Source organism: Phalaenopsis equestris, unplaced genomic scaffold (genome assembly GCF_001263595.1).
Source record: "Phalaenopsis equestris unplaced genomic scaffold, ASM126359v1 Scaffold000002, whole genome shotgun sequence".
NCBI classification, from domain to species: Eukaryota; Viridiplantae; Streptophyta; class Magnoliopsida; order Asparagales; family Orchidaceae; genus Phalaenopsis; species Phalaenopsis equestris.
Genome location: NW_018164444.1, coordinates 38,374,106 through 38,392,214, shown reverse-complemented (window position 1 = coordinate 38,392,214; position 18,109 = coordinate 38,374,106). Strand labels below are relative to the sequence as shown.

At 33.6% G+C, this 18,109-nt stretch overlaps 2 protein-coding genes across 2 annotated transcripts in view; both read right to left on the bottom strand.

Moving 5' to 3' along the window:
* Nucleotides 1-2,194: 2,194 nt before the first annotated feature.
* Nucleotides 2,195-7,497, bottom strand: LOC110029866 (GDSL esterase/lipase At4g16230-like). The gene is made up of 5 exons (XM_020732341.1): nt 7,161-7,497; nt 4,094-4,224; nt 3,764-3,997; nt 3,224-3,473; nt 2,195-2,590 (listed from the first exon to the last, which is right to left on the bottom strand). Exons 1-5 carry the CDS (start codon nt 7,417-7,419, stop codon nt 2,364-2,366), a joined length of 1,101 nt encoding a protein of 366 aa, XP_020588000.1. The 5' UTR covers nt 7,420-7,497; the 3' UTR covers nt 2,195-2,363.
* A 2,533-nt stretch (nt 7,498-10,030) lies between these two features.
* Nucleotides 10,031-18,109, bottom strand: part of LOC110018052 (large proline-rich protein BAG6) — a 58,652-nt gene continuing 50,573 nt past the window's right edge. The window contains exons 16-17 of the mRNA XM_020715277.1: nt 15,941-16,093; nt 10,031-10,399 (exon numbers count right to left, since the gene is read on the bottom strand). Of these exons, the coding sequence (XP_020570936.1) occupies nt 10,325-10,399; nt 15,941-16,093 (228 nt within the window). The 3' untranslated portion in view covers nt 10,031-10,324. The remainder of the gene's footprint in view (nt 10,400-15,940; nt 16,094-18,109) is intronic.

Genomic DNA, 18,109 nt, shown 5'->3' with positions numbered 1-18,109 from the left:
CAGCCAAGCCTGAATCTAGCAAATTCAATAATCCAAACGACCAATTTTTCTTCACTACTCAGCAAGTTAGGAATTATTAACATACATTCCAAACTTGAGGGGGAGTGTTAAAAATTATAATAGGAAATAATTTATTCCTATAAGTTATGAGGAATAAATTATTCCTTAATATAAGGAGATATTTCTTTTCCTATTTTATATTTATTTCCTTAGATTAAGAATTATTTGGTTTCTTATTTTATGTTATTTCATATATCTCTTAATAATTAATATGAATTAATTATTGGAGATATTATATGATATATCTTTCCTTTCATATTATTTCTTTTTTATTATTTTTCCTATTATTGAGTTCTTGTAAGGATTATTTATACCCTCATTCATATCAATGAAATAATTAAATATTCCACATTATTATCAAATTTTAACAAAATATAGGAATTTTGTAGATTTGCATGCATGCCACTAACTTTTTATATATTAACATATCTAACATATTAACTTCCAACTTTTACGTGCATGTATCTTACCTTTGCATTTCTTTCAACGGTAGTATAAATGTGTTACATACATACAACCTAAATCTCATGTATTTACATATCAAACATCTAAACTTTATTTTTTTACATTTATACCACTTACATTTATACCACTCATATACCACTCAAATATTTCATATCACATTATACATACCATTGCTTCAATTTTTAAAAAGTGAAGTGCATCTTTCAATGCACCGAGAATGCGGCATGCATGTAAAAACCGAAGTGTTAGATATATAAATACATAAGAATTGAGTGATATGTGTGTAAATCTTTCCTTTTTTTTTTCTTTACAAATTAAGTTTATTGGATGGATGTAATGAGAGCACAAATCACTTATTAATCTACTCATGCATGATACATTGGACTGCCGGTTGTGAGGCGCTAAATTTGATCTGAATTTTATGCGTCTCGCTTATTCTCATAAGAAAATTATGATCACGAGAATCTAGACTTTAGAAGGAATCTGTGAGCATACACATTGAAGATTTCATCTATTAAATCAAACTTATAATAGTATTTAATATAATGAATTCTTCTTCTCTATCTGTTATTGTTTTTATTATTATTTTATTATTTATCACATCATTTAAGTTTTTACATATTTGAGTGTCGTGTATCCCGACTTGTTAGTTGGCATCTGTGATGTTAGTTGTAAGTCCCCTGAGGTCAGTGGTTCGAATCCCCCTCTGACGACGATCATCTTATAAAAGATGGTACTCGAATTGTTAGGCACATTAGGAATCACTAGGGACTCTTATAATAGTCTCTAGCTATTCCTTAATAAAAAAATTAAAAAAATATATATGTTTACATAGTTGATGTGTGTGTTGGCCATTAACTCGTGATTTTATAAATGATTGGGCTCCACTTGCAACAAACTTGGCCCACTTGCATTAGTTCTTGTACTTTTGTCAATTCACTGGGACCATTCAATAATTCAATGAGTTCCTTCAGTTGGATTCATTTAAAACTTTTAAAATATTTAAAATATAATATAAAATTTTATGATATTTTATGCCATAGATTATGAATATTTAATTTATGCTCCATTCAAATAATAAAAAAAATAACTTATGCCTCTGCTACAAAAATATGAACTCCACTAACATGCATATAATGAATCAATAATATTTCTATTGTTGATATGCATAATTTATTAAAATGATTAATTCAAGTAGATGCAAAGAACTTCAGCTAAAATTTATGAGAATCTAAAAGTTTTATTGATTATTTTCTGGGGCATTTACTAGGGGCGTAAACGAACTGAACACGAACGAACATAGCTCATTGGCGAACCAAACAGAGCATTTACATACATACGGACCGAACATGGCTCATTGACGAACCGAACACAAACTGTTCGAGAACAACGAGCTTTTTTGACAGCCCTAGCATTTACATACATACTACATAATTCTTATGTATTTATATATCTAACACCTAAAAAATTATATTTATAGGCATATTACTAAATATCACCATCATTAAACTAGCAGCCTCATCGCTCCTTGAGTATTAAAAAGAGTAAGAAGCACTCTCCACAAGCTAACTCTACTAAGAAGACATAATAATCAAAAATTTAAATTTCATCTAAAAACATAAGAGAAATATAAACAAAAATAGAAGACATAATAATCAAAATTCACCTCAAATAATTTCAATTCTACAAGCTGGAATTCATTAAAATAATTAAAAAAAAAACAAAAATATAAACAGATAAATGCTCAAATATTGATTACTGAATATGTTTTGAATTTCAGTTTTAAATGTCCAGAATATCTTGATACAAACTTTTTTTTTCCATACCAGGTCGATAATTCAGTCGTCTTGCTCGACCAACTGCCGGAAATTGATCGGAGCGGCGAACTCCGGCGAACCGCCATAGATGGCCAGACCTGCAAGCTTAGATGCTGCATGTGTTGGATGTAACCTATCCCAGAACAAGTATCTGTTTCGTTCAAAGCAGAAGGAAGCATTCGGCGTGCAGCCGAACTCTCCGTTAAATTTTCCTCCACCACAGCATGCACTTTTAGTCTCTTTAATACCTATGTATGATACAAATTAAGAATATTTTCTATGCAAAAAACAATAATTTCCCATGAACTGAATCTCTTGATAATATAAAAGTTTGTAATTCCAAACAAATACTTGTAATCATACATTTTAAGAAATGTTTGTTTTATAGTTGAAAAATATGTTGAAGTTAAAGTATATCATATGATAGGACCTTACCAATAAGTTTAAATTTTGAGTTGAAAATGAATATAAAGGTTAGTTTGATATGACTTGTGCTTTTTTTTTATATGCTGAGATTTTTTTTTTAAAAGAAGCACTTTCCATTCAGCTTTTTCAAAAGCAACTTTCTTAAAGAAAATTATTGGAATAACAAAGCAATTTTATCATCTAAACAACCTGCACTGTTTGTTGATTGTTTTTTTCTTATTGATATATTTTTAGTGCGTTTTTTATATGTTTTAATTTCTAGAAACAAACTAATCTATTTTTGAAACACTCAAAATAATTTTAGATGTTTAGAGCATTTTGAAAAGCAATCATATCTTAATCGTATATGCCAAACATATTATGTTTCAAATTAAAACATAATAAAACAAAATAAAATAATAAAAATAGAAAACATGAAAGTAATCTCAAACAGGCTCATCAAGTTTTGTATTTACCGAGTGCGGACGGATTGCGGATGATATTTGAAACGACCGCATTGGAACTTCCGACGGAATACTTCATCCCTTTCAATGTCAAGCTAAGGTCATGCATAAGAGCCGCCGCGGCTTTGTTGAATCGCAAAGATAGTTCATTGAGCACATCTAGACAGCCACTAGTAGGGTTTAGACTCCTTGGATATGGACAGCATCCAATGGGTGGAATATCAACAATCCCAAACCTCCTTGCTCCCAAATTGTACAATTTCTGTAGCATTCAATACAAGAGATCAGTTCCTTAAAGTTTAGTTTTTATATTTATACCACTCAAATCATTCATATCACATCAAAAATATCACCATTTTAGCTTTTTAAAAGTAAAATACATCGTTTCATGTATAGGAAACGCCGCAAGTACGTAAAAATTGAAGTCTACGTGTTAGATACGTACATGCATAGGAATTGAGTGGTATATATGTATGCAAATCTTTCTAGATATAAAATGTTTTGATCTGCTGATTGGTTACGAAAGATGCAAGACAAAAAGGGAAACTTCACCTCAAGGTGGTACTTGTAGGTTGATACAAGGGTGGTGATAAATTTCCCTTTATCCGAGACATTTGGAGCATTATTCTGTAAGAAGTAGTCAAATATATCATTACCACCTGTGCTAATAATGAAAATTGATTTGGACAGAAGCTGATCTGCCTGCATTTCAGACAAATGGGCTGTCATATTCGATCTAATAGTTGCAAAATTTTGTATTTGCTTGGCAGTTGACATGGTGTTGCCCTGGCCAATCGAAGGATGAAACCCATTGAGTTTGTGTCGAAAATATATAAAAGAACAGCGAGGAAATTGAGAAATCAACAAGGCGGCGATCCTAACCGTGGAGTCGAGAATGCCTGATCCGCCAGAAGCAAAGTTGGCACCTTTGATTCCTCTTGCAATTTGGTGATGGATCTTTGTTGCAATAGAAAGAAAAGGTGGAGGGCTCCTTCTAAAGCCCATATGCATAGCTGAAAAATATGATATTAAAATTGAAATGATCGAACTATCAACGAATTTTATGCAAAAAACAAAAGAAGAGTTACATAAAAGAAATTTTGAACAATAAAATTTAAATTGGTTGTATTAATTTTCATTTGTAAAGAAAAGTTCAATCTAAAGACGGCCATGATGAAAGCATGGAGTTTCTAATTTTGATTTTTTTTTGCCTTTATCATTCAATGATAGATCGAGGTATTACTTGCTTCTCGAGCTACACACAAGTTTCTTGTGTTTAGCTTATGGATCACCATGGTAAAATAATGAAAAATTTACATGCATAGCACACAATTCTTATGTATTTACATGTCTCGCATCTAAATTTCTATATTTACACATATAACGCTTAGATGCTTTTAACCAATGCATGAAAATGTGTATTTGAATTCTAAAAAGTGCTGATAATTATATTTTTTATGTGGTGCTAAGGAATTGAGTGCTATGTGTGTAAATATGAAAATTTATGAGACATTATAATTGCATACTATGCAGCCTGATAACGGACTTAATAAGAGGGGGTACATGTCAAGTAACAGCCTCGGATCATATATATTCTTGATGTACAATACAATTTCGGTAGTAATTTTTCATTCCAATTGGAAAATGCAGTCAAATTTTCGGGGCATGTAAATGCCCCCCAAAAAAATTGAAGAGAAACAACAGGGAACATAACCATTGGAGACAACTCATTTCTTGGTCCATGTTCAGCATCCTTTCAAGCAATTTTCCCTCTAAATATTTCATCTCAAATCTCTAATAGATATTAAAAGTAAAATGGTGATAATTATGGGGCACCTAGGGAGCAGGTTATCTCACTCTCCCACAGTCAAGTATTCACTTTCAAGAAACGTGTACAATTAAGCTCTTCTTTAATAGAAAATAAGCCAATCTATGTGTTATAATAAAAGTTAAGATGATTTTCTTCAAAATATAAATCCTTAATATCAACCATGAAGAATGATTTAAGGAATTTGAAGTTTGAATATATATACACATACACATGCATAGAAAGAGAAAGAAAATGAGTGAGGGAGAGGAAGAGACTTAGAGAGAGAGAGAGAGAGAGAGAGAGAGAGAGAGAGAGAGAGAGAGAGAGAGAGAGAGAGAGAGAGAGAGAGAGAGAGAGAGAGAGAGAGAGAGAGAGAGAGAGAGAGAGAGAGAGAGAGAGAGAGAGAGAGAGAGAGAGAGAGAGAGAGAGAGAGAGAGAGAGAGAGAGAGGAATCATGCACATCTCACTTTAAATAATTTTCACCATGAAAACCCCAAAGTGAAATAAAGATTGTAGATCTCTTGAGCAACAGTAATAAAACTGCCTTAGGACTACATTTCATAAAATAGTTTTATTATTTGGTTGAGTGTCAATGTTAAAAAGAATAAAAATCATAAGCTGAATAATGTTAAAAGATTTTTGATGTTATTTTATTATTGTTTTAAAGACCAAGTAAACGAGGTCCTAATCTAAATATAAGTTTCTTCGATTACTAACAATTCCATTTGAGACGCTAAAGAATATTCAATTCACAATATTTAGAAGTTTCTTTAACATAACTTATAAGTCTAGTTTACTAACAACCAAACAATATTAAATTTGAAGAAATTTGGTTCCCATCTCGATTTATCTGTGGTTAGTGAGATCAAAAACATATATTGAGAAAAGGAAAAGTGAAGAGAAAAGAGAAAGGTTATTGCTTGAGTATACCGGATCTCAACTCTACAATTGGTTTGTTTTAAGAATTGTGCAGTATGTATGTAAATGTCTCTGGGGCATTTACATACATACTCTTATGTATTTACATATTTAATACTTAAATTTCATATTTTTTATATGCATACCACTCCAATCTTTAACATCACATCAAAATACTACCATCATTATATCTAAAAATGAAATATACCTTCTCAAGTATAGGTTTACACGCCAAGGTGTTATAATTGTAAATATCAAATTTTGGGTGTTAGGTATGTAAATACAAACATTCTCTTGTTTTATATCAAAATATTAAAATCAAGCGTAGGGAACCTAGAGCTTCAGTTAGGGATCAGTAGACCAATTAGTTAAAGTTTCCTCCAAGCCAACAGTTCATCAACTACCAGTAACTAAAAGATTCCATCTCTTTCAAGTTATCTCTCACATAGAATAAATCAGAAAAAAATAGAACAAAATATGAAGCTATAACAATAAAAATAGCAAAAAAAAAAAAAGGTTCAGAAAATATGTTTTAATTTTAGATGCCACCGCCATACCAAACTCAGACCACCCGAAACTTGCTATTTACAAATCAACCAGCCACTTTCTCCATTTTTCAAATTCTCACTCAAATATCGAAATTCATGGCAAAATCCCAACCCATTTTAGGCCGGATTTAGGCAAGATTTAGCTTAAATCTCGCCAATCAGAATTTTGGGAACTTTAAACGTTCACATGATCTAACAAATTTAACGATTTCGCTCTCAGAATTCTTAAATCCTTAAACAAATAGCCAAACAGCTTTCAGATTTCAATCCCCTAAAGCTTTACTAAATTCTATTTGTTTTTTTCTTTTTCTCTTAAATTTTTTTAGAAGTTAAGTTTGAGTTAAATCCTGCTTGCAAACCAAAATAACAACTCAATGAACAATAAGAAAGACAATTTGTTTGAATAAAAAAAAAATTCAAACACATTGTTAGCTTATTTAAAATTAAAAATAAATCCAACATGAATTCGTAGTTTAGATCTTCAGCTAGAAACTAGTAAGCAAAACCAATTCAAATTTCTCAACCAACGAACCCTACTCTTCATTAATCAATTCCATAAACAAAATCCATCTCTCTCTCGCCCTCTCTCGACCCATCGTATGCATCTGAAACTACAGACAAAACCAAAACTAAAACCAGAAAAAATAAAGCAAGATAAGCCAGCTCAACTAACCCAAAAAATCGATGCCATTATAGCCATTGCTGAACCTCCCTGTAGGTCTCTTCCCCGGAAAATCGACGCCATTGTGAGGGAAATTGGCCTTAGCAGTGCTCCCCGGCAAGTAATTATTGTTTCCGACGTCGGCGGTCGAATCACCGAAGACATAGATCGCCGGAACCCTATCAGCTCCGGCAGCCACCTCCCAAAAGAGAAAAGTGGAGAGGAAGAGCAGAGAGGATACTGAAGTAAGATTCGTTACGAGGAAATCCATAGTGCGATGTCCTGCTCACCAGCAAGCTTTGCTGCTGCTAAAAGCAGAGTTCCACCTTGGTCAGGACGATGAGATCACTTACGGTAGCAGCTAAATAAAATAAAAATAAATAATCCTATCTATTTATTTGAACGGGAATTTACATTTTATTTCTCACATTAAATTAAATTAGCCTTTAGATTGTAATCCTTATCTTTTTATTGGCTCTGTGGGTGTAAGTAGGTCAAGCCGACTCGTGAGTCAGCTCGATAAGTTGCTCTTCAACTGAGCTCGATGTGCTAACATGCTAAGCTCAAGCTAGTCCCGACTCGACTTATCAACTCGCTAGTTGACTCGTTTAAAATAATATTAGTATTGTTGAGAAAATTAGGGCGAGGAAAAACTAGAACGACACAAATCCAGAAGAACATAGAGATTTAACGAGGTTCGGCAAAGATGCATACGTCCTCGGGAGTAGAGGGCGAGTTCCTTTCACTTTCAATATTCAGAAAAGATATTACAGAATAGAGGGATATCTCCTGGGGTTACTAACAGACTTATTTATAACCTCAGGAATAAACCCTATGCACAATATGTAATTACAGCATTACCCCTGTACTATACCGCGAGGCTTTGCCTCCGTAACCCAACCCACGTAACTTCCCAATTTGCACAGATTCTTCCGCTCCGCTTCGATCCAGCGCGTCTGTCCCTATATGGTATATGAGTCATACCATAACAAATATAAAATACACTGCAAATATATTCAATTTGAAGACTTTTTTTTTTTTTTTTTTTAAAGTTCTAAAAAAATTTAAAAATAACTTTTCTATTTTTTATTAAGTTATTTCATGTGTTTATCTCTCAATTTCTCATTTTATTATAATACTAACTTACATTAATATTATATTTTTTTCTTTTACAATAAACAAGTTTGCTAGTGAGCTCGAGTTTAAACTCGAACTCATAGACTTAAGCTCAAACTTGAACTTGAATTCGATAAAATTAATCAAGCTCAAGTTTAAGTCAAGGGTGACCCGAGCTCGACTCAACTCATTTACAGCCATATTGACTCTCTTTTGATTATTTTATTTAAAATGGTCTTCTAAAAACTATGTATATATAACTATACATATCACTCAATTTTTATGTATTTATATATCTAATGCCTAAACTTTTAGTTTTAATTATACATGAATTTATTAGTCATGAAAATATGTAAATCACTTTTTATAAATTAAAATAGTGATATTTTTATGTGACATGAGGTATTTGGACTATATAAATATAAAAGTAAAATTTAAGGGTTAGATATGTCAATATATAAGAACTAAGAGGTATGTATGTAAATGCCACAATTTTATAATAAAGTCAAATGAGCAATGTTTTTCCTTCACTAAAGCTCCTAAATCTTGGATCTTAGAGCTCCTGCAATCCAAGTAATCGAACTTACAATATTAGGTGTTGAATTTATAAATAAAAGAAATATTTGTGGTAAGTAAATACAAAAAAATAAAATTTAATAAGATACTCCAAGATTAAAATTATGTATGTATCATAATATATAAATAAATAATTTTTTTAATAAAATCAGTTTTGTATTTTATTTTTATTATTGTTTTTGTATTTAAAACAAATATTTTTAGTACATATATGTTTTTCTTTTAAATTTTATATGTATGATAAGTCAATAATATATAAATAAATGATTTTCAATAATAATGTTAATCCACCGACCAAATTTTTTAAAAAGACTACTTGAAGAATATGGCAAAGTTTTGAGCTCTTAAGTGTTTAATTATGTACAATTATCAGATAATATATGTTGCCTGGGTTAGGGATTATTACAAAATTTATATATGTTGGCCCATAAATAAAAAAATTATACATTATGTTATCTTAATTTTATTAAGCTTAAAATTATAATTAAATAAAGATTAATTATTTGACTTATGTGGCGTCTTAATATATACGCGCAACTCAAGTATAAATAGGGCATCTGCTTGTCAGTTGTGAGTCCCCTGTAGTCTGTGGTTCGATTCCCCTCGTGTGTAGAATGTGGTACTTGAATTATAGGCGCGTGAGAAATGGTCGGGGCTCGTATCATAGCCTCCGACCATTTCCTTTTAAAAAAAAAAGTATAAATAGGGTCATGGTCCACGGTCTATAAGAGGTTTGTTCCCCTTTCACTCACATATCATCTTAAATGAAAATAAACGTCTTTCTTTTTCTCGTGAACGCCACTTTAGATTTTGAAGATTAATAACCCCGTATTTGCAATTCAATGGATGGATTCAAATACGTTTTCGATTAGAATTTTTCGATGATTTCACATAAATCCGACCCTCATGAATTCTCAGAATTCTCATCAAGGTTATTATTTCCATCAATCACTTCACCCATGCATGCATATTTTGATTCAACCACATCATTTGCATCATACACACCGACCCAAAACACAGTCAAATTCATATATTTATAAAGTATTCATGTAAATCATAATATTTACTTTTCAATTCATATACTTAAATTTTCACCACATTTCTTTTACACTTTTCAGCAAATTAAATAGCCCTTCAAAAAAAAAAATTCAGCAAAGGCATGACACTCTAGGATCACAGATCACACCAAATTGACCTTAATCAAACGGTCAGAATTTGATTGTTTTCAGGCCGCTCCAATACCAAATGAAAATGCTTCATCCAGTGATTCATATACTATCACAACAAACAACTGTATCAAAATTACATACATTGTTTCATTACTTGGTATGTATGAGAAAAACAAATAGACTGATTACAACAAAGCAGTTTCGATTTACCCTTTTAGAATTTATAGGGGAGGCTGGGATCAGTGGTAGTATAAGCTGCGGTGAACATCCAGTACAGTTTTATCTTGACTGGATTTCGTTTTAAAAATAGCCGATTCAGGACTTGTCCCCAGATTTGGACTCTTTCTCCACTCTGCGTTTGATGTCGCGTTTCAGCAGCTCCATGAATTCCTGTAACGTGATTTATGTCATGTTTTTTGTATTAAGAAGATGTATTTTACATGTTTGGGTGGAATAGAGATGCTGAATTTAGCATCATCGAAGGCATTTCTCCGCAATTTTTTTTAGAGATATTTACATACATAGCACACAATTCTGATGTATTTAGATATCTCAGACCGGGCGTTTCATATCTATACACATAGCACTCAAATAATTAATATCTATTAGATTTATAACAACAATCAAATTTCTGCTTATTATTTCTTGCCTATTGGCTTTAAATTCACTCGTTATGTTTTTTTTTCTTTTAATTTGATTCTGTTTTATTTCTTTACTTTGTTGTTCCTATTGTAATTGGGTTTACATACCCCTTATTCTGCACTATTCCAACTCTCAACAAGGTATCAGAGTCAAACCCTAGATCTAGCAGCCACCGGCCTCCTCTGCTAGCCGCCGGCTTCCTCTACTGGTTCGGCTTCCAGTTAGATTCAACCGTAGGTTCCAAAACTGCAAGCTTTATGTTCCAAAATCTAATTTTATTCAGGCTCCCGTTCAAAAACTGCAGGCTCCTAGCCTCCTGTTCCAAAACTGCCGCAACCTCCTAGAGCCTCCTATTCCAAAACCGCAGCCTATTTTCTCCAGCAGCCACAGTTCTTCCTGTTGCCTGATCCAGCTGCAAGTCCTGCAACCTCTTCTGCCGTAACCCTACCAGAATTGTTCGATGGCTCAGAACCTCAACAACATCTTCTTTGGCTCAGACGGAATTACACGGTTTCCTCCACTAACCGTCAGAAGGTGTTCTTGATTCCATCGGAAGTTCTACTTATATTTCTGCTCCCTTGTAGACAGCAACATTGAAAACCAGCATGAATTTTTTAATCACAACACATAAATTGAATGACCGTAACTTTCTCCAATGGTCCTAAGCTGTGTTTTTATTCATCAAAAGACGTGAGAAGTTTGGTCACCTCACAGGTATGGTTCGTGAGCCTCAAAAGATTGACCCAGACTATGAGCTTGAGAAGTGGAGAACTTCATGGTCATGTCGTGGCTGATCAACTCCATGGAGACTTCGATTGGTCGATCATACATGTTCCTCCGTTCTCCTAGTGAACTCTAGATGATTGTCCATGATACCTACTTTGAAGTAAGAAATTCCAACAAACTTTATAAGATATTTAAGAAAATTCAGGAGACAAAACAGAGGTCAAGGACCGTGACCTAATACTATAATGACCTTGTTGCACTATGGATGAAATGCGACCTGCACTATATACTTAGGATTCTTCAGCCAATCTATCCCTCTTCCAAAAGATTACGAAAAAGGATCATATGTTCCAATTTTTTACTGGTCTTAACAAAGAACTTGACAAAGTATGAGGCCACATTCTTGAGCGGGACCCTCTTCCTTCCACTTGCGAAGCCTTCACCGAGATTCTTTGGGAAGAAAGCAGGAGATTTTCATGCTCGACACTTCTACTCCTTCAGCTGAATCATCCATCATGATCTCAAAAAGTGCTCAGTCCTCGTCTATGTCATGTTGAACTATTCTCCTCACTTGCGTTGGTTGTCACAAACCTAGCCATACTTGGGACAAGTGTTGGAAACTTCATAGCAAGTCAACATACAAATCTTCGGCCAAATCCCCTGCTACCAAAGGTCTCACGGTGACATCTGAGCCTACCACAACTCAGGCAACTCCTACCCTGAACATCTTGGAATCTTCTGAATCACTGAAAAAACTAGATTAAGCAATTGATCAAACTTTTTAGGGCCAAATAAGTCTCTACGGTTCAATCAACCTTACACGTTCGACAAAGTACTCTTCCTATGACCCTCACAGTTTATTCATCCTCTAGTTCGTGGATTATTGATTCAGAAGCCACAAATCACATGACAGGATGTTCACAAGCTTTCTCGACTTACTATCCTGGCTCTGGAAAAAAACACAGCCTGAATTGCGAACGGTTCTTGTAGTTCCATTGTTGGTAAATGGTCGATTGTGCTGACAACCGATCCAACTCTAAAGTTTGTTTTACATGTTCCTCAGTTGCAATATAACTTGTTATCTGTTAGCAAGTTGAGAAATGATGTTGATTGCGTTGCTAACTTCTTTTCTGATAATTGTGTTTTTCAGGATCGTTGTCTGGGAAGGATGATTGGAACTGCTAAGATGGTAGTTGGACTCTATTACTTTTAAGTGCAAAGCATGAAAAATACAGACATACGCTTCAAAAGTTATAGCTTATCTCGAGTCCTTGAATGTCTCATTATACTATTGCATTGTCGTTTAGGTCATCCTAGTTTTCAATATTTAAAAAAAATGTATCATTTGATGTTCACATAAAAACCCTTCTAATTTCAATTGTGAGACATGTCACTTAGCCAAACATCATCGAGTTCATTACCCATCCCACATTTACACTCCTTTCGCTTCTCCCAACTATACCAATAAAAGGTGGTTCCTAAATTGGAGTGTTGATGTCTCCTTCTTTTAAAGTATTCCATCATTTCCTAGCTCGGCCTCAAGTTAGGGGGAGCTTAGGTTTTTAGATACTATCCTTATTATCTCCTATGGATATTCCCCTCATTGTTCTTGTTACAGAAGAGTTCCCTATCTCGGTAAATGCACCATCCGGTCAGTGCACCATCTCCTCCTCCCACTATACGTGTCTACACTCGACGCACCCATTCCAATGCTCCTACTATGGAACTCGCTACCTTCTTACATGACCTTGACTCCATTCTGGGCGAGACACCCTCAGCGCAACACCTCCTCAAAATGAAGAGGTTAGTTCTCCAAGTAAGGTATGCAATCAAACATGTTCCCTCTATTCTTTAACAAAATATATTACTTTCCGCAGTTTATCACCGATCTACAGAGCATTTCCACCACACTGGCGGACCATCAGCTCCCTACTATTGAGGTTGCTCTTGTTGATCCAGCCTGGAAAACAACAATAATTGGGGAGATGAATTCCCTTCAACGGAATCATACATGAGACGTCGATGATCTTCCTCAGGATGAGAAAGTTGTGGGGTGTCGATGCATTTTTAGCACCAAGTTCAACTCAGATCATTTGAGCGCAACAAAGCACGATTGGTTGTCAAAGAGTACTTGCAAACCTACGAAGTTAACTATGAGAAGTCATTTGCTCCAGGGGCTAAGTTAAACATTATTCGTGTTTTATTATCCCTTGTAATGAATCTGGATCGGCTTTTATTTCAACTAGATGTCAAAGATGTGCTCTTGAATGGAGAGCTTACAGAAGAGGCATACATGTCTCTTCCTCTTGACTTTAACTCTGTTGCATCCAAATGGCAAGTCTGCGGGCTGTGAAAGTCTACCTATGGACTAAGGTAGTCCTTTAGGGCTTGGTTCGGCAAGTTCACAAAGGTGATCATGGGCCATGATTTTACTCAAGCTTAATCGGATCACACTCTCTTCTTCCAGCATTCCTCTAATGGCCAAATAGCTATTATTATTATCTATATTGATGATATTGTTCTTATGGGTAGTGATCTCCTAGCACTAGAGTCACTGAAAGACATTCTTGCTAAATCCTTTGAAATGAAGGATTTGAGATCTCTCCGATATTTCTTATGCATGAAAGTGACTCTATCTTGGGGTATTTGACTATCTCAGCACAAATATGTGATTGATCACTTGAAAGAAAACAATCTTCTTCTGTGCAAATTAGTAATTGTCCCTATGGATCCCAATGAAAAATTATTATTTTCAATGTTGTGTCTGTCAACAAAACTCACTACCAGCGTCTTGTGGGAAAACTCATCTACCTCACCCATACTCGTTTCGACATATGTCACATAATTGGTATAGTGAGTCAATTCATGCATGACTCTTATGTGTATCATCTCCAAGTTGTCTACCAGATTCTCCACTATTTAAAAGATAATTTGGGCTCAAGTTTGATTTTCTCTTGTCATACATCTCGGTCTATAACTGTTTATACAGATGTTAAATGGGTCAAGTCGGTTCATAACCGACGTTCCACCTCAAAGTATTGCTCATTTGTATGGGAAATTTGGTTACATGAAAAGGCAAAAACAGTCTGTGGTAGCTCGGAGCAGTGTTGAAGTTGAACCTTGGTCCATGGCCTTGGGGATCTGTGAAGTCCTCTGGTTACGCATCATGCTCCGTGAACCTCGTATGCCAACCTCTGTCCCGCTACAACTATTCTATGATAATATGGTTGTAATCAACATTGCTCACAATCCAGTCCAGCGTGACAACATCAAACATGTGTAGATTGACATACGCTTCATTAAGGTAAAAATTGAGTCTGGGAAAATTTGTGTGCCTTCTGTACTCCCAAGTGGTCAACTAGTGGATATCCTCAGCAAAAATCTTTCTCGACCTTCGTTCGATGACTTCAAATCCAAGTTAAATATGATTGACATTTATGTTTCAACTTGAGGGGGAGTATTAGATTTATAACAACAATCAAATTCTTAGTCATTATTACCTATTATTTCTTATTTATTAGCTTTAAATTCCCTAATTACGTATTTCTTTTTTTGCTTTATCCTGCTTTATTTTTTTCCTATTTGTTTTATTCGATTTTATTTATTTCCTTTGTGTCTATTGGGTTTAAATACCCCTTCTTTTATCAATAAATATGTGCTGCTCTATTCTAACTCTCAAATATATCACATAAGAAATTCCATTATTATCATTTTTCAAAAGTGAAATACACATTTTCATGCATATTGGCTTAAAGGCAGACATAAGGCAGACATGAAAATACATAAGAATTGTGTGCTATGTAAATTTCACTTCTTTCATCTTAATAAATCAGAACAGAAAAACAAGAAAAAAGCCCATAAACGATAAAGAGATAACTGAAAACATTTTATATTTCACAAGAGAGACGGGAAGAAAGTTGATGGAACAAAGAAATGAGAAGCTGCATCAACTAATAAATGCATATTGATTCATTTGGATCAGGAAGTAAATGTATGCGGTTAGCTCAAAAGAACTAAAGAAAATTAATCCAAGACTTCGTTTGGTTAAGCTCTTCTTTTTGTAAAAACTTGTCAAAAATCTATTTTTTAAAAAAGGCTGCTTTTTAAAAGTTAAATAAGAATAGTATGAAGAGGGAGTTTTTTTAGTAAGTGCTTTTAAAAAAGCATAACAATCAAACAGGTTACTAAATAACTATGGGAAATTTACGTAACTTTACATGTCTAACACTTAACATTTAATATTTATATTTATAACAACTTGGTGTCATAAATCCATGTATAAAAAGGTGCATATGACTTCTAAATTGTTAGTAAGTTTTTTATTTGATGTCATGTTAGCATTTGAGTGTTATGAATATAAATATTAAATTTAGGCGTTAAATATGTAAATATACAAGAATTTTGTGGTATGTATGTAAAAACCCCAATAAATAAAGGACTTTTTTTTCTGAAACGAAATCCAGTTTGGAAGCTTCCTCAATCGAGGTCGAAAGCAATGCTAATCCATTTAAAACAACTCTCTTATAAAAAATGTGGTAAAATTTCAATTTAGAAAATACATACATTGACCAGTTCCTCGTCATTCCCCAGTTCAGTAATATCTTGATAAGTATCATCTTCTCCATGTAGGCGAGCAGCAATTTCAAGCAATGCTCCAAAGACACTTTTAGGGTCACCATTTTGCTCAATTTTTTCAAGAACTTGACTGAAATCAACCTGAAAATTGAACCAAACATAGTTAAATCTAGCTACGAATTAGCAACAGATATAAAAAATCAAAGCAAATTGCAGTCTAAAACTACTAGATGAAAACAAACGTGATGTGCCAGAGAAGAAATATGAAGGAAAATATTATTAAAAAAAAAAAGAAAATATAATCATAGTATATAGAAAGTATGAAATTTACGCTTAACATGAAATACTCGAGGGAAAACCACGTCCACAATGGGAACCATCATTAAAACGGTTACTATAATAAAGATAAGGAAAAAGTTGAATGGTCCCATGACCTTTCTTAGCAGGGAGCATTTTAATCCTAAAATTTATAAAACTATCAAATTACTCCTCAAATTCTTTTAATATGGGCTAAAATAATTGTTAACTCTCTTAAAAGGGAGGAATATTTCAACATTTGCTCGGGAACAAATTTAATATTTTTATAAATTCTGGGACAAAAATGACTCCCTATGAGTAACTAGGGGACCATCTTGACAGTTTTCTCAATAAAAAACTATGATTGGTTCAAATAATCTCCTCGAAAATAGAAAGAGGACTTTCCCTATAGGCCTTTTTCACTTAATAAAAGTGTTTAGCTGTTCAAGTGTGGAATCTCAATTCCAGGAGTAGTAAGTTTGCTTGTTTGTTTCGTAGAAGCACATTAAACTCAATTCCCGCATTTGTTTGGGCTGCAATGAGTAAATCAATCACCCTATTAGCGTATTTTTATTCTATCCAATTTACATATAAAACAATAAAACAAAATGCAACTTCTATGTTCTCAAGGTTGAAACTCATTTCTCACTATTCAAAGTCGAATTTCATGAAAGAGAATCAAATTCTACTAATGTCATCCAAACAAAGTCTCGAAATCACTTCTAGAAATGAGATCTATTGAAATTTATAGGAAGTTATATTTTCATTAACCACTTTTGAAATTTGTTATGATTTTCTTAATATGGTAGCCTTACCCACCTAATTATCTTGCAAATATTTCCTGTGAAATCGAATAAGAATTACTATTTTTGCTCCCCCGAAACCTACATGGAATCATAAAGGGAAATAGCCATCGAAATCACGACCGAACGCTCAATTGAATTTCGTAGACTTGGCTGTCGGTCGTTTTATTGTTCAACTTCACTTTCGTAGTTTGGAAACGGTGATGATTTTGTGATTTTGAAAATAATTTAAATATAATTTTTTTAAAGAAGTAACGTTTTTTAATTTTTAAAATAAGTGAGACCAAACGAGTCTCACATTTTTAATAGTTTAGATGATTTAATACAATACTACAAGCAATACATTTATCCCGAAGAATAAATATATTACTTGTAATAGGGATTTAATCATCTAGACTAAACAATTTGTGACATCCGTTTTGATCTGCGAAATATTTTATAAAAAGGCCAACAAGTTCCCCTATCTAACATAAAAATTAGATAGGGTTTATTTTATCTGGGTTCCTGGTTCCCTATAGAGGCAAGGCCCTATAGTTAATTACATCTTAAATGATCGAAATCACTTAAGAAAACTCTCGATTAAGATCAGGTGGTTTTGCTTTCAAGAATTCAAAGTTTAGGTTTTCACGATTGGACATAGGAAAATCAAATGGAAATGGCTCAAAATAAGAACAATTACTTAAGAAATCCAAAGGGAAGAAAAGTAGGGGACATCACAGATCCAGGAGAAACCCCGGAGATGTCCCAACTATTCTATTGTTTGGTTTTATGTCTTTGAAGTGATGATTATTTGATATTTCAATCCTGCAAATTATTTAAGACTTAGGACTTATGTTTGCACACCGTCAGACTGTGCAAATAGCCTAAAAGACAGGAGGATTTACACCGCACCGTACAGTAACCTCGGAATCCTAAAACGTTAGGACTTATAATTGTACAACAGAGTTGTACAAAAAGCCTAAAGAGTGATCATATGGGTTGTTTAAACTAAAGAAAGTGTTAGGTGATGTGAATGTGTTTTGCTGCTGCAGATTCATCTTGAAGTTATCCCTTGCCG